The sequence below is a fragment of the Leopardus geoffroyi genome, chromosome C1, assembly GCF_018350155.1.
Source record: "Leopardus geoffroyi isolate Oge1 chromosome C1, O.geoffroyi_Oge1_pat1.0, whole genome shotgun sequence".
In the NCBI taxonomy this organism is placed as follows: domain Eukaryota; kingdom Metazoa; phylum Chordata; class Mammalia; order Carnivora; family Felidae; genus Leopardus; species Leopardus geoffroyi.
Window position 1 is genome coordinate 203,633,154 of NC_059328.1, and position 14,963 is coordinate 203,648,116.

The 14,963-nt window shown below is 53.3% G+C and overlaps 1 protein-coding gene and 1 long non-coding RNA gene across 5 annotated transcripts; both read left to right on the plus strand.

Moving 5' to 3' along the window:
* The first annotated feature begins 23 nt into the window (after nt 1-23).
* On the plus strand, nt 24-14,857 carry LOC123599507. 3 transcript variants are annotated; one of them, XR_006713172.1, is made up of 3 exons: nt 24-53; nt 3,979-3,981; nt 14,546-14,857. It is a non-coding gene; the product is annotated as an uncharacterized LOC123599507 (long non-coding RNA). The 3 variants fall into 3 exon arrangements; XR_006713174.1 differs by having other exon boundaries at nt 33-49; XR_006713173.1 differs by lacking the exons at nt 24-53; nt 3,979-3,981 and adding an exon at nt 1,090-1,126.
* On the plus strand, nt 7,058-14,857 carry DNAJB2 (DnaJ heat shock protein family (Hsp40) member B2). 2 transcript variants are annotated; one of them, XR_006713171.1, is made up of 10 exons: nt 7,058-7,251; nt 7,532-7,637; nt 8,287-8,396; nt 9,506-9,559; nt 9,732-9,854; nt 10,574-10,666; nt 10,921-11,023; nt 11,214-11,284; nt 12,565-13,698; nt 13,907-14,857. XR_006713171.1 is itself a non-coding variant. In XM_045481353.1 (10 exons), the coding sequence occupies exons 2-10, from the start codon at nt 7,573-7,575 to the stop codon at nt 13,915-13,917; spliced, it is 837 nt and encodes a 278-aa protein (XP_045337309.1). In that variant the 5' UTR covers nt 7,058-7,251; nt 7,532-7,572; the 3' UTR covers nt 13,918-14,857. The 2 variants fall into 2 exon arrangements, 1 of the variants encoding a protein (XP_045337309.1); XM_045481353.1 differs by having other exon boundaries at nt 12,565-12,771.
* Nucleotides 14,858-14,963: the final 106 nt, after the last annotated feature.

Consider the following 14,963-nt stretch of genomic DNA (forward strand, 5'->3'; position numbering starts at 1 on the left):
TGGCATGGTGGCAGCAACAGTGGGGAAATGATTGTGTGTGTGTGTGTGTGTGTGTGTTGGCGGGGGGCGGAGGGGCTGACCTCCCTGTAATCTCCGTCAATACTCACCACTTTTGGATAACGACAAGTGACCTTTATTTCAATCCCATGCCTCGTGCTAGGCAAGCCCGCACTTCCAACCAGATGGCTGGCTGTAAAATCTTTATATATGGATTTTCTGTAGCCTCTGCTGGGCTAGAGGAATGATTGAACCACTGGAGGGATTGAAACTAGGGCAATCCCCACCCCCCATCCCCACCCCCACCCCCAAGAGATTCACTGCTTAGCGTTGCCCTCAGCTCTGTCCTTCCTGCAGCCTCCCTTTCCCAGGATTGGATGCTGGGAAGGCAACTGAAAGATCAGTAGCCCCAGGAAACTGCTAGCAATCCTAGGGCTGGAGGAGCCAAGGGATGAGATGATGGTGTCAGAGCCTTGGAGCTGGGATGCCAGGTGGGAGCTAGAGCCACGGCAGGGCTGCCCAGAGGTGGCAGGAGGGACCAAGGAGGGAGGGACATTTGGACCAGAGCCATGGAGGAGACACAACCACTGCCTGGGGTGCCCCCTGATTTAGAGAGAGGGGGAGAAATACCCTGGCTTCTCCTTCCTCCCGCCCTCAATTTCTGGCTAGAAATCTCCCCCTGTCTGAAACTAGACAGGAGCTAGTTGGCAAGGGGGCCTGGGTCCGAGGGGGTACAGCCTGTGAGGTACAGAGGAGGGCTGGGAAGGTGGGGGAAGTGCATTTCAGAGAAAACAGGCAAACCATGCCCATACCCACCCCAGGTCCAGCATTCAGGGCCTGTGGTGGATTAAAATGGAGTGACTCCTGGCACCCCTCACTTGTCCTTGTCACTCTTGTCCTGATGACTACTCTGTAGTGAGTGAAGGATGGAGTGAAAGCAACAGGGTGGAGAGGAGTTTAGAGAAGCCAAGGGGCATGCCCAGGGCAGCAGTGTTTTCCTTCCATTTTAGGATGATTTGCCCAGGGAGAGCATGTATTCTCAATTCCTCTCTGAGGATTTAAGCATATAGGGGCAGCTCTGTCCTGGGAAGAAAGAGGCCTAAAGGGGTGTGTGTGTGTGTGTGTGTTAGTCGTGGTGGGAGTAATTTAATTCAGTGGGAGCACTTAGAAGCCCATTTTGGGGGCGCCTGGGTGGCGCAGTCGGTTAAGCGTCCGACTTCAGCCAGGTCACGATCTCGCGGTCCGTGAGTTCGAGCCCCGCGTCGGGCTCTGGGCTGATGGCTCAGAGCCTGGAGCCTGTTTCCGATTCTGTGTCTCCCTCTCTCTCTGCCCCTCCCCCGTTCATGCTCTGTCTCTCTCTGTCCCAAAAATAAATAAACGTTGAAAAAAAAAATTAAAAAAAAAAAAAAAAAAAAAAGAAGCCCATTTTGGCTGAGTAGCTCAGCTATACCTTCAAATCCACTTTCTTTTTCTTTTTCTTTAAGTCCACTTTTTTCCCTAAAAGGGCTGACTTCAAATCTCTACCTGACTCCCGTGTCTTTCCTTCTCTCAGCTGGTTTCAAACCTGGGAAGAGAAGAGAGGTTATTTCGGGAGCCCTTCAAATCCCAAGAAACATTTGTCATTTATCGAGCACCTACCATGTACCAGACCCCGTACCCATATTACCTTGTTTAATACTGAGGTAAATACAGTTATATACACTGGACTGGATGCTTCATGAGAACAAGGCTTGTTCTATTCTCAGCACCCAGAATATTTCTGGGTGAACATATTAGGTGACATATGTGTTGAATTGACTTGCTAAGTGAATGTCTGCTTTACAGATGTGGAGACTAAGGCTCAGAGAGGTTATGGGACCTGCCCGAGGGTACTCAGCTGTAAATGGAGGAGTTGGGATTCGAATCCAGGTCAGCCTGGACAGAAGCTTATGCTGCTGTCCTCTCCTTCCTCGGGTGCCCTCCCCGCTCCTCTCCACAGGAGTTCCAGGCACCTCCCCAGAAGCCACCTCTTCTGGGCCTGCCAGGCCTCTAATGCCCAGACAGTGACTCAGGCACCTCAAAGGCAAGGAGGGGGTGATGCTTGACACTCCCTTGCCCAGGCGCTGTGGTGGAGGGCATGGAGGGGGGGGGGGCGGCAGAGACACAGCTTCTGGGACTGAACAAGGGCAGAAGCAACTTCGGAGCCAGGGTTGGGGGCTGTCAGTGCCATCTGGAAAGGGCCCCTGCTTCCAACATTTCGTAGGGTGTGAGGTGAGGGCTTGGGAGAGGCCAGAAGGATGTGAGGTGTTCACCGGCCAGGATTGCTGGGCATCCAGAGAAGGGGCCAGGCGCCCCTCTTGTCTGCTGTAGCAGCCCACCCGCCCTCGGCAGCTGTGTGGCCGTCTCCTCTCAAACCCTGCAAGGCCTCCCAGCTAGTAACTCTGCTGGCAGGCACCAGCAGGCCTAGGTTGGACTGGGCGTGGGTGCGGGGAGGTGGCAACCCAGACCTCCATGGGGCAGCTGGGAGCGCCACCCAGGCTCCTGGGGACTCCCTCAGTACAGGGAATGCTTTCATCCCTGATGCTTCTAAAGGCAGGGTGCAATTACCTCCTGCAGGCAGACACAAAGACAGATTCCCAACTTGGATTCCACCCAACGCATTTATTCCTTCATCTCTGGTGTGTCAGGAATATGCCTGCCTCCAAAGCTGCTTTCTCACCATCCCCTCCTTTTGGAACGCCACCTCCCCTTGCTTGTCTCTGTGTTGCCATTCCTTCCAGCTTAGGTCACGGTCACCCAGAACCAGCCAGCCCTGGGAAGCTCCCCCTTCTCTAGATTCTCCCAGCACCTACTGTCTGTCTCTATCACTCATCTGGCACTTGGCATGGACTGCCTTGTATGGTGGCACCCAGCTTCTTGCCAGTATCCTACTTCTCCTAGATTAAAAAAAAATATGTGTATATTTGAACGGTTATTATGTGACCATGCTTCTAAATTGAAAAGGTTCAAAAAAGATTTACAAACAGCAACAATAGGGGCACCTGGGCGGCCCCTCCCCTGCTCGTGCTCTGTCTCTCTCTCTCTCTCTCTCCCTCAAGAATTAACATTAAAAAATAATAATAAACCAAACAAACAGCAAGAATAAGTCTCTTAGTGGAAATAAGTCCTCTTCTTTTGTTTCCCTCTTGACAGCCTCCGCTATTAACTTTTTTGTTAGTGTTTCCTTCCAGAGACATCTACATATATATATATATATATATATATATATATATATATATTGTTTTTCATGTTTATTTATTTTTGAGAGAGAGAGTCAGAGTGAGTGGGGGAGGGCAGAGAGAGAGAGGGAGACACAGAATCTGAAGCAGGCTCCAGGCTCCGAGCTGTCAGCACAGAGCCCTATGCAAGGCTTGAACGCACGAACCATAAGGTCATGACCTAGCCAAAGTCGGACACTCAATGGATTGAGCCACCCGGTCACCCCTATTAATGTGTATATAGTAGCCCCCCTTTATCCATGGGGTACATGCTTAAGACCCCAACGGATGCCTAAAACCATGGATAGTACCAGACCCCATATATATTATGTCTTTTGCTCTATATGCATCCCTATGATAAAGTTTAATTTAGAAATTAGGCACAGTAAGAGATTAAAAATAATAATAAAATAAAACACGTATAACAATATACTCTAATGAAAGTTATGTGAATATGGTCTCTTTCAAAATATCTTGTACTTAGTCTCCTTGTGATGATGTGAGATGATAAAATGCCTACAGGATGAGATAAAGTGAGGTGAATAGCGTAGGTATTATAATGTAGTGTTAGGCTAATTTTGACTTCTGATGATGTATCAGGAGGATCATCTGCTTCCAGACTGCAGTTGACCGTGGGTAACTGAAACCACAGAAAGTGAAACCGTGGATAAGGGGGACGAATGTACGCACACTTAGACACGCTTTGTTTTACCCTTGCTTTTTCATTTAACAAAAAACCTGGAAGATGGTCCATTTCAGTACATACAGATATGCCTCATTTTTTTTTGATAACAACATAGTATTCACTGTATAGTGTACCATTGCTTATTTTTATTATTATTATTTTTAATGTTTATTTATTTTTGTGACAGAGGGAGAGACAGAGTGCAAGCAGGGGGAGGGGCAGAGAGAGAGGGAGACACGGAATCTGAAGCAGGCTCCAGGCTCTGAGCTGTCAGCACAGAGCCCGACGCGGGGCTTGAGCCCATGAACCACGAGATCATAACCTGAGCCAAAGTCGGACACCTCACCGGCTGAGCCACCCAGGTTCCCCACCATTGCTTATTTAACCAGTCTGCTATGAATGAGTATTTAGGTTGTTTCTAGTCCTTTGATTTGGAAACAAATGCTGGAACTCTTGTACATACTCCTTTGCACATATGTACAACCATAAATTCTTAGAATCAGAATTGCTGGGTCAAAAGCTATTCACCTTTAACTTTGATATGTGCTATATTGCTCTCCCACTACCATTGTACTAGCATGCCTATGCCACAGCCTTACCCATACAATGTACAACTTTTTGACCTTTGTCAATCATCTGATAAGTGAAACAAAGTATTTTATTGCAGCTTTCCTTTATAATTCTCTTGTTATGAATGAGATTGAGCACCTTTTCATATGTTTAAAAGCCAATATTTTCTCTTCTGTGATCTGTCTTATCTGTGCCTTTTGCCCATTTAAAAAAGTGCATTGTCTTTTCTCTGTGAACAAAGGAAATTAACCCTTTGTTTGCTAGATGTGTTCAACATAATTTCCCTCAGCTACCATTTGTCAATGTCCCAACTAGATTTTTATCTCGAGTACAAGGACTGCAACTCAAACCCCTTTGTATTCCTAATTCTTAATATAATATCACATACGCAGTACGTGCTAGACAAATGTCTGCTGAGATAAGAGAAGTAAGAAGAAAGATTTGGTTGGAAGATTTTGGAGTGATTCCTTCCACCTATACTAACTAAGGTCAGTCAGGGCTCTCCTTGTAAACAGCAGAAATTTGCTCTGGCAAATTAAAAACAAGAAAAATGACTCCTCCCTGCTTCCCTCCCACAAACATAAAATGGAGAGATGCTGGGTAGCACACATAATTAATACTAGGGCTTCCAGATGAGACTCCACAAACAGGTAGGCACCAAGGGAAGCTGAGCAGCCAGCACCATAGTCAAGGTCATGGCACAGGACAGCCTGCCTAAAAGACCCCTGTTACCTACAGAACAGGGGCTGCAGCGAGGCTCCCTCTCACCCAGGCACTGAGACTGACATTTCCTCCTCCAGACACTAGAGGCCGCTGCTGGCTCCGCTGTCACAATCCCTGCGGAAATGAATTCTCAACTGCCCCTGCTTCTCTGTGACTTGCTCCACATTCAAAGTCCCAGTTGGAGCTTTCAATTGGCAGGGCTTATGTCTTTTGCTTGTACCCTTGGAGCCGAGAAGTCTGGGAGAGCAAGTGTCAGGGCTTTGTGACAGGTGGTGGCCTGCCTCCCATCCGGGCCTACAACAATGGGACTTTCCCAAATGCAGGCAGAAGGGTCAGACTGTGGGCAGCCAGGGAAAGTAGACAAATGCATACCACCTTCTTCTCTCATGTCTGGCTCAAGCCTTTCTCTTCAGTGAAGCATTTCTAGGTCATCCAGCCGAAAACACTCTTCTGAACTCACATAAGCCTTACTGCTTGGGCCAATCATGATGCCAGAGAGGATATGTACTAAGACCTAGGGATACTATGTACCACACCTCATCTGACTAACAAACAGCCCTAGGCGTTACCTGTACTCAGGAAAATCTGAGTCCTCAGAGGTTTTGCCAAGCCACACAAAAGTGCCAGGTTGCAAACCCAGCTCTGTCTGTTTTTAAGACCTTGAGGTTTCCTGGTGGGCTATATTGCTGGGCTGGTTATCTCATCATGTTGGAGCTCTGTGAAGCCAGGTATTGGGCCATATTCTTCTTTTTACAGCCTGGCCGCATCTACTATGTAGAAGATGTCCAGTTAACACTTGTGCATTGGCCTGGATATCAAGTAGCAGCCAATTCTGGAAAGTTCTCTAACTCTCCAGTGAGTCCTCAACCCAGGAATCATTGACAAGGTCTACATGAGATCACTCTAGGAGAAAAAAACAAAACAAAACCAAAAACAAAACCAAAAAAACAAAAAACAAAAAACCCAAAAACAAAAAACAAATTTTGAGCCTGCAGAATTTCCTTTTCCTTTTTTTAAAAATGTTTTCCTTTTACCTTTTTTTTTTCTTTTTTCAACATTTATTTTTGGGACAGAGAGAGACAGAGCACGAACGGGGGAGGGGCAGAGAGACAGGGAGACACAGAATCGGAAACAGGCTCCAGGCTCCGAGCCATCAGCCCAGAGCCTGACGCGGGGCTCGAACTCACGGACCGCGAGATCGTGACCTGGCTGAAGTCGGACGCTTAACCGACTGCGCGCCACCCAGGCGCCCCTCCTTTTACCTTTTAACCCCAACTCCCCCAAATGTGTCAAAACTGTCAACAAGAGATTCCAATCTGTTCATTATTTAACCATCCAAAGAATATTTTTGAACCCCACCACTGCTCCCATACTCTAGTGCAAAAAAAGACACAATTTCTGTCCCGTGGAATTTACATGCTAGTGGGGGAGGTGAAATGTCAATCAAAAAATCAAACAAGTAAGTGCTGACTTGTATCTCTGACGAGTGTGATGAAGGATGTCACGAGATGCTGACAGGCAGGTCTGACCTACTCAGAGAAGTAGGTGGGGCAGCCTGTTTTCAGGACCTGGGGCGGGAGGAGGGGGAGGATTCAGGCCCAGAGGGGGAGTCTGTGAGTCCTTGAGGTGGTGAGTAGCCTTCGATCATCGAGCCTGTTTATAGGAAAGCGACAGAGGGACCACGGGCCGGGTAGCTTGTTTGCCGGCGAGTGCGTCACGCCTGGATGCAGCCGGCCGCCCGTCTCCCGGGTCCGGTCCAGGGATGACGTCGCCCGGGTGCAAGCCCAAAATAGCCGGCTCCGCCCCCATCTCCCGGCAGCCCCTGCAGCAGCCCCCCGCCTCCCCGCCCCCTGGGTGACAGGCCGAGCCGGCCTCCTCTGGGTCTCTAGTAGTTTCCGAGCCGCTGACGCATGCTTGCGCGCACAGCTGGGCCGGGCGCGTCCTACGCAGCAGCCGCGAGCCCGGCGGCCGGTGCCAGACGGTTCCGGCGGGGGGCAGGGGCGGGGCGCTGCAGGAGGCCAGGGACTCCCGGCGGAGGAGGTGCGGGCGGGGGGCCCCGGGTCAGGCTGGGAGGCCCCGGTCCGGGCTGCTGGAGTCAGGGGCTGCGATAGGGCTCCCGGAGCCTGGGCGCCGAGATAGCCCGTGGCACCGGCCTGCGGAGGGCCGATAAGGCAGCCCGAGGGAGCCTCGTCACCGGCCCCGAGCAGAACCCAGCGGGCTCCGCTTCCCGGCTGGGAGCTCTTCCCGCTCCCTCGGGGGTCTCCAGCCCCAGGGAGGGGCCCTCGGTTCTTTCTGCCTGACTCCTCCTCCTCTCCTGCAGCCCCGAGGAGGAGAGGCCCATCTGACTACTGACGAGTTGCCATGGCATCCTACTACGATATCCTAGACGTGCCGCGAAGTGCGTCCGCTGATGACATCAAGAAGGCGTAAGTGCCTCCGCTGCGCATCAGAAAGTCTCTCACCGCCGCCCCCCCCAAACCCCAACACCGCCATGGGGTCCTTCAGGAGCCTTGCCGCGAGGGAGCTAGGGCCTTAGAAAGGATTGGGGGAGGGTTCCCTCTATAGTGAGGAAGAAGACCCCTGGAAGAGTAGGGGAAAGCCCTTAGCAAGAAGTTCTGCTGGGAGCTGCATTGTGGGGCCCTCTCCAGTGGATCCCGCCTCCCCCCTCCCTCCTACCCCAATCCCAGCCCCTGGGGGTCGGCTTTGTCAGGATACCTGCAGGATTCACAGGTCCAAGCCCTGTGACCAGGAGGGACCCTGTACCCTCCATGGCAACACATATTTCTAACTTCTGCAGCCCTAGTGCGCTCCAGGGAGGGGTTAGGACTGGGGCTTTCTCAGGCTTACATGATCATCTGCTGCTACTACAGCCCCTAGCACTGGCTGCAGAGGGGAGGGAGAGAGAGAGGGACTCCATTCAAACGTGGCAGCAGAGGCGGCCCCGGCTGCCGGGGTGGATACTGAGTGGGGAAAGGACCGTGGCGGACTAATGGGCGAAATGGGCCGTTCTGTTCCATGGTGGGAAGTGCTTGCTTTTGTCCTCTGACCCACCCCCTCTGAAACCACTTCCTGCAGGTATCGGAAGAAGGCTCTACAGTGGCACCCAGACAAGAACCCGGATAATAAAGAATTTGCTGAGAGGAAGTTCAAGGAGGTGGCCGAGGCATATGAAGTGCTGTCAGACAGTAAGGGCCAGGGGCAGGGTACCCCCATTTCACGCCCCATCCTGCTGCTTCCCAAAGCCATGCTGCCACCTCCTGTCTCCTCTGTGCCTTTTCCAACCCGGCATCTAAGTGCCCCCCCCCCCCCCCCCCCCCCCCCCCCCGCCACCTCCCTGTGGGGACTCGGGGACTTTTTTCTTTTTTGCTTCAATTCAAGTGAGCACCTGCTACGTTCAAAGCACCCTTTTATTCTTTCCCTGATCCCCTGTGTTCAGTGTGTGCTCCCCAGGGTCTGATAGCTGCAGGATGGGTCTTGACAAAGGGAAGGGAGCAGGGCAGGTAACCTACGTGTGCCGAACCTCCTTTGTGCCAAGCACCGGTGGGTGTGATCTCCAGGAGTCCTCATAGCCATCCTGTGAGGCAGGATCTATCACCCCCACTCTACAGGCAAGGAAACTGAGGCTGAGAGAGGTGAAATAATTTACGCCAGGTCACACAGAGCTGGAATATGAATCCAGGTCTGTCTTTTATTTATTTCTTCATTCAAAAAATATTCATTGAGTGTTTATGGTGCTGGGTCCTTGCTGGGTACTGGGGAACCATGGAGGACGAGCAGACACTGTTCTCGTCCTGATGGGTTTATTCCATTTTGGTCCAGAAGACCGACATTAACCAAGGCGGTACACAGACAAGCGTATTCTGAAGGAAAGTAGCAGGGTGATGTTGATAGGGATTAATGGGCACCATTTTTTGTTACAGTGGCCACAGAAGGTCTCTCTGAGGAGGTGACATTTAGGCTAAGCCCTGATTAATACCAACAGTAGTAATTATTAGCTAGCATTTATTGAACACTTACTGAGTTATCAGGCACTGTGCTAAGCAGTTTATGTGGATTATCTTATTTAATCCTTGCAATGACCCTGTGAGGTGGGTGCTGTTATTGTGTCCATTTTACAGATGAGAAGGTGCCACTGTGGGAAGAGCAGGCACTGCTAAAACCTATAGCCCGCGTCCCCTGTGCGCCCTGCTGCCTCCTTAGCGTCAGTCACTGGGCAGACCTCACAGGGTCCCAGTCTGGAAGGGGAGGCCATCCTCCCAGAGGGAGGGAGAAATGATCTGGTCTCTTTTTCCAGAGCATAAGCGGGAGATCTACGACCGTTATGGCCGGGAAGGGCTGACTGGGGCAGGTAGGTGGAGTGGGGGTGGGGAGGGATGAACACGGCTCATGGAAGAGAGAGGGAGGGCAGGTTATTGCAGTGGATGGTCTCTTGAGGCCCCTGGTCATGCCTTCAGTGGGGTCCCTTGGCTCAGGGTGAGATGCTTGCCCTGAGCCCCCTCCCCATCTTGCCTCTCCTCCAGGAACTGGCCCATCTCGAGCGGAACCTGGTGGTGGTGGGCCCGGCTTCACCTTCACCTTCCGCAGCCCCGAGGAGGTCTTCCGGGAGTTCTTCGGGAGCGGGGACCCTTTTGCGGAGCTCTTTGGTGAGTGGGCTCGGGAGGCCTCTTACCGGCCCGGCTCCTGCTCTAGGCCTGTCGTCCATCAGCCGGGAGGCCCTGAGGCAGGAGGCTGAAGGGGAAGCAGAATTCCGCAGACAGAAGATTTTGTGGGGGTGGATCCAGTGACAGCTGGGACAGAACCTTATACAGGCCTGAACCCACAGAGACTCGCCTTATTAAATGATAGTAACAATAATACATTGTTAGGCTTGCACAATAGCAACCGTGAAAGCAAGACTCAAAGCACCATGTGACAATAATAATGACATCACAAACAACAGATACCATTTTTTGAATGATTAACATGAACCCTGTGAGTTGGATCATTTTCTCTCCACTTACAGCTAAGAAAACAAAGGTACTTTCAGATAACTTGCTTGGAGTCACACAGCAAAGGGGAGAGCCAGGACTCATAGCCAGGTCTGCCCGACTTCACACCATGCTTACCTGCCTATACGGAAGGAACTGGCTGTCCCCCCTTCCGCTTTCGCCGTCCCTCCTTCCTTCCTTTATTTTTTATTGTGGACAGAATTTGCCAGGGGTCTTTTCCATATATGATATTAAAAAGTAATTTGTAAACAAGTCCAATCAAAAAAGAAAAACGATCAGAAAGGCTTATCAGATGACACTTCTAGACTGACAGGGTTCACACATTTTGGAGGACAAGTCTCTTTGCTGATTAGTAACCTGCTTGCTCTTTGCAGATGACCTGGGCCCCTTCTCAGAGCTTCAGAGCCGGGGTTCCCGACACTCGGGCCCCTTCTTCACCTTCTCTTCCTCCTTCCCTGGGCACTCTGGTAAGTGCTTTCCCTTCCCTGTTTTGCAAGCTCTGGGCCCTAGAACCCCTCATCCCAGCTCCCAGCTCATGCGTGAGAGAGAGGCTCAAGCGTGAGAGAGAGGCTCAAGCCTCTCTCCTGCGTGTCTGGAGCCCTGCCTTCTGTCAGTTCTGCGGGGAGACCCCACAAAGGCTTCTGGCCCATGGTGACTGCGGCATGCCAGCTCCGTCCTCCCTCTGACAACCTCTCCGCCTCCTCCTTTGTCTCCATACCAGATTTCTCCTCCTCATCTTTCTCCTTCAGCCCTGGGGCTGGTGCTTTTCGCTCTGTTTCTACGTCTACCACCTTTGTCCAAGGACACCGCATCACGACACGCAGGTGAGGGCTCCTTTGGGACCATACTGGGCGTAGGGGTGAGGGGGTGAGGGGTGGAGGGGGGGCGGCATACAACTAGAACGTCAGCTTCTTGTGGGCAGAGTCTGTCCTGTCCACTGTGGCATCCCAGGGTGTGGAAGGCATCTGAGGGATTCGTGCACGCTTGCTGACCGAACTGGGCCGTCTCCCACAGAATCATGGAGAACGGGCAGGAACGGGTGGAAGTGGAAGAAGACGGGCAGCTGAAGTCAGTCACAATCAATGGTGAGGAGCGGCTCTGCCACCCAGTCCCTGGCTGGAAGCCCCAGCCCCAGGCCCCAGATCCCCCTTCCCAAACTGCTCCTCTCCAAACTCCTTTGGGGCAGGGAAGGAATGGCGGCCACATTCCAGACTGGCAGAATCAGAGAGGGGGTCCTGGGAAAGGGGCTGGGGCAGGGAACCGAGGAGTCTCAGAGGGCCAGCTAATGACCATCGTTGTTAGTGGGTGCCTGGTGTTTGTAGAACATTTGACTATTTTTAAAAAATGTTTATTTATTTTTGAGAGAGAGACAGAGAGAGAGAGAGGCAAGCGGATAGAGGATCTGAAGCGGGCTCTGCACTGACAGCAGAGAGCCTGATGCGGGGCTCAAGCTCACGAACTGTGAGACCACGACCTGAGTGGAAGTTGGACACTTAACCGACTGCGCCACCCAGGCATCCCAGCATGTTTTTAAAGTTATTTATGTATTTGTTTATTTACTTATTTATTTAGAGAGAGCAAGTGGGGCAGGGACAGAAAGAGAGGGAGAGAGAGAATCCCAAACAGGCTCCACACTGTCCGTGCAGAGCCCAGTGTGGAGCCTGAACCCATGAACCATTTGATCATGACCTGAGCCGAAGTTGGACACTTAACCGACTGAGCCACCCAGGCGCCCCAGCATTTGACAGTTTTGAAAGGACTTGTGCACATAACATGACCTCTGTTGAAACAGCCAGGGGGAAAGCAGGGCTATTGGTACTCGCCCTACTTTTCTTTATTTTGTTTTGTTTTGTTTTCACCCTATTTTTCATGGAAGGAGCATGGTTCAATGACCCTAACTCCCAAATAGCCCCAAGCCCCAGGCTTTGTCCTACCTAGTAAGGGGTAAAGCCAGGCGTGACACTCAGAACGCAGGATTCCTGGGGTGGAACTCTTCCCACAGGAATGGGTTGGTCACCACAGCTCCGCTTCCATAGCTCTGCGAGCCCCGTGTGCTAAGTATGCTTCAAGGGCTGTCTTATTTAGTCATCTGAACGATTTGACAATGCAGACAGTGTCATCATTTCCATTTTATAGATGAGGAAAGGGAGGTTTAGGGAGGTTGAGTAACTGGCCCCGGGCAAGGAGACTGTTCGGACCTGTTGGAGCTGAGTACCTGCCGGTGCGCATGATCACCATGCTAAGTGCCAAAACGCATGCGGGCCGGTTCCAAAGGAGGGGCTGGAAGTGGTCAGAGTTGCTGCTGCCCGAGGCAGCCTGGCAGGGTTCCCCTGGCCTGGGTCGCAAGCGGCTGTGATTCCTGCAGGTGTCCCAGACGACCTGGCACTGGGCTTGGAGCTGAGCCGGCGTGAGCAGCAACAGTCTGTCACCTCCAGGTCCGGGGGCACACAGGTCCGGCAGACCCCTGTCTCCCGCCCCTCTGACAGCGACCTCTCTGAGGATGATGAAGACCTGCAGCTCGCCATGGCCTACAGCCTGTCAGAGATGGAGGCAGCTGGGAAGAAACCGGCAGGTGGGCGGGGGGCGCAGCGTCGACGGCAGGGGCGGCCCAAGGCTCAGGACCAAGATCCCGGCATGGGGGGGGCTCCTGAGGCTGCCAGGGGGGATGTGACCAAACCCAGCCCGTCCCCGGAGGAGAAGGCCTCTCGCTGCCTCATCCTCTGATCACCAGGCCCAGACCGTCCTGATTCGGGGCCACCAGGGGTCCTGCTCACTGTTGGGAGCAGAGGGGCCCGGCCTGGGTTGCCGGAGCCCTTCTCCAACTGCGTGCTCCCCCCGCAGGTCTCCCTCCCATGTCCACCCGCACTGCAGGGTGGACTCGGGATTTGCTCCGCTCAGCCTACAGCTGATAGGTCCCTGGCACAGCCCAGGGTGGGGGGGGCCTCCGGGCAGTGGGAGGGCCTCCCAGGAGCCAGGATGCACTTATTCCTACTAGATGGGGAGTTTCTAAAGGGCATTAGTGGCGTGGGTCGGGCCTCTTGTGCCCAGGTCTTCTGCCACCTGTGTTGCTGATGACTTCAAGGAAGGAGGACTTGGCCTGGGGTTCTCTGAGCCGGAGTCGGCAGCTACACCGGGGAGTTTCCTGTGCTCCCTGTCCAGCTGCAGACACCCCACCCTGGTTTCTGTGCAGCGTTGAGCTCTGACGTCTCTGTTGCTTCCCTTCTGGTGCTGCTGCTCCTCCCTCGCTCTCTTCTCTCTGCACTTCCCCGCGGGCCGCATCGCTTGCTTTCATGCCATCTGGCTAGGACTCCCTTCTTCCTTCCCCGAGAAAGCCTCAGTGTGACCAGGAAGATGCTGTGGCCGGTAGGGCCATAAGGTCTTCTGGGGAGGCTAGCTGGGTGGGGCGGGAGCCTCTCGTCCAGATTCGGAACTGGAGCCCACTCCTCCTCCCTTCCTCTTGCTGCCTCAGCCTGCCCCAGGGCCTCGGGACTAGGCAGAGGTGAGGCCGCTATCCCTGGAGAGGTGGGATAAGGCCAGGGTGCCCCAGGAGGGAGGCCTAGGAGGGGACTGTGCCCCGTCCTGCTTCACCATGCATCAGGGCTCAGGGAGGAGCCACAGGGCTAGCCCAGGTTTGCATGCTTGGCCCCATCCTCCACGGCTTGCTGCTCACCATCTCTCCTGTCACCCCGCCCCCGCTCTCTCTTCAGATGTGTTCTGAGCTGGATGTCCCGGATCCAGAGCTGCTGCACAGTTCCAACAGGACAGCGCCCTCCCCTGTGCACTAGGAGGGGACCCTCCATTCCTCTCTCTCGCCCATGCTGAGCGTAGAGCTGGGCCTGGGTGGTGGGTGGGGGGCCGGGTGGGGAGGCATCCATAGTCTTAGCCTGTGAACTCTTTCCTGGGTGTTTGGTGCTGTCTTTGGGGGACTACAAGTCCCAGAATGCAATGCACCCTGCCTCATTTCTGATAGATCATCTCGGGGGAAGCGGTGCGTGGTTGTGGAGCTGTGCATCTTGGGACATGTAGTTCTAGCCCAGGTCGGCTTGTCACTTGCTGTGAGATGGGAGATCTTGTCATCTGATTTGACTCTGGCCGGGGTGGCAAGAATGTGGATGAAGGGGTAATGGACCAAGCTTCGGTTCCCCTGACACCTCTTGCTGGCACCGGGCTTACAGCGTACAAATCAAAGCACTGTGGCATCTGGAAGAGGCTCTTTCCCTGTGGGCAGTCCTGGGTTCCAAGGAATAAGCCCCAAGCCCGGGTAGGATCGACAAGCGGGCCATGACCCCAGAAGGCTGATAGATGGGTGTGGGCAGGCAGAGAGCTTGGAAGGGAAGGAGTGTGAGTGTGTGTGTGTGTATGTGTGTGTGTGCACGCACACGCATGGCCAGGATTGGTGTGTAATGGGCGCTCTGGGCATGTTGCTGCTTGTATGGCTTCTTTGGCCTCTGACCCTGCTGCCCATCCTTTTTCTCCCAACACAAACGAGCTGCCTCTCCTCCTCCCTGCCTGGGGAGCCCAGGGGCCAGGGAGGGGAGAGGTGGAGCCAGAGTGCTAACCCTGTGACATTGTATCTCAGAGACCTATCCAAGCCAGCTGGGCTGAGCTCAGACAGAGGGAGAAACACTGGAAGTCAATAAAGCTGTTTTGAGAGCTCAGTGCTGTGCTGTGTTCCTGTGTTCTTCCTTTCCAGGGTGGCCCCAAAGGGACCCTAGGGACCAGAGGGTAACATGCCGCCCCCCCCTCCCCCCACCAACCCGCCCC

What these genes read in the sequence shown, in the direction of transcription:
- DNAJB2 (XM_045481353.1), top strand. Translation starts at nt 7,573, where the DNA reads ATGGCATCCTACTACGATATCCTAGACGTGCCGCGAAGTGCGTCCGCT. An exon ending in CCCTTTTGCGGAGCTCTTTG is followed by an intron (nt 9,855 to 10,573) that starts GTGAGTGGGCTC and finishes TGCTCTTTGCAG; the next exon opens with ATGACCTGGGCCCCTTCTCA. An exon ending in GAAGTCAGTCACAATCAATG is followed by an intron (nt 11,285 to 12,564) that starts GTGAGGAGCGGC and finishes TGATTCCTGCAG; the next exon opens with GTGTCCCAGACGACCTGGCA.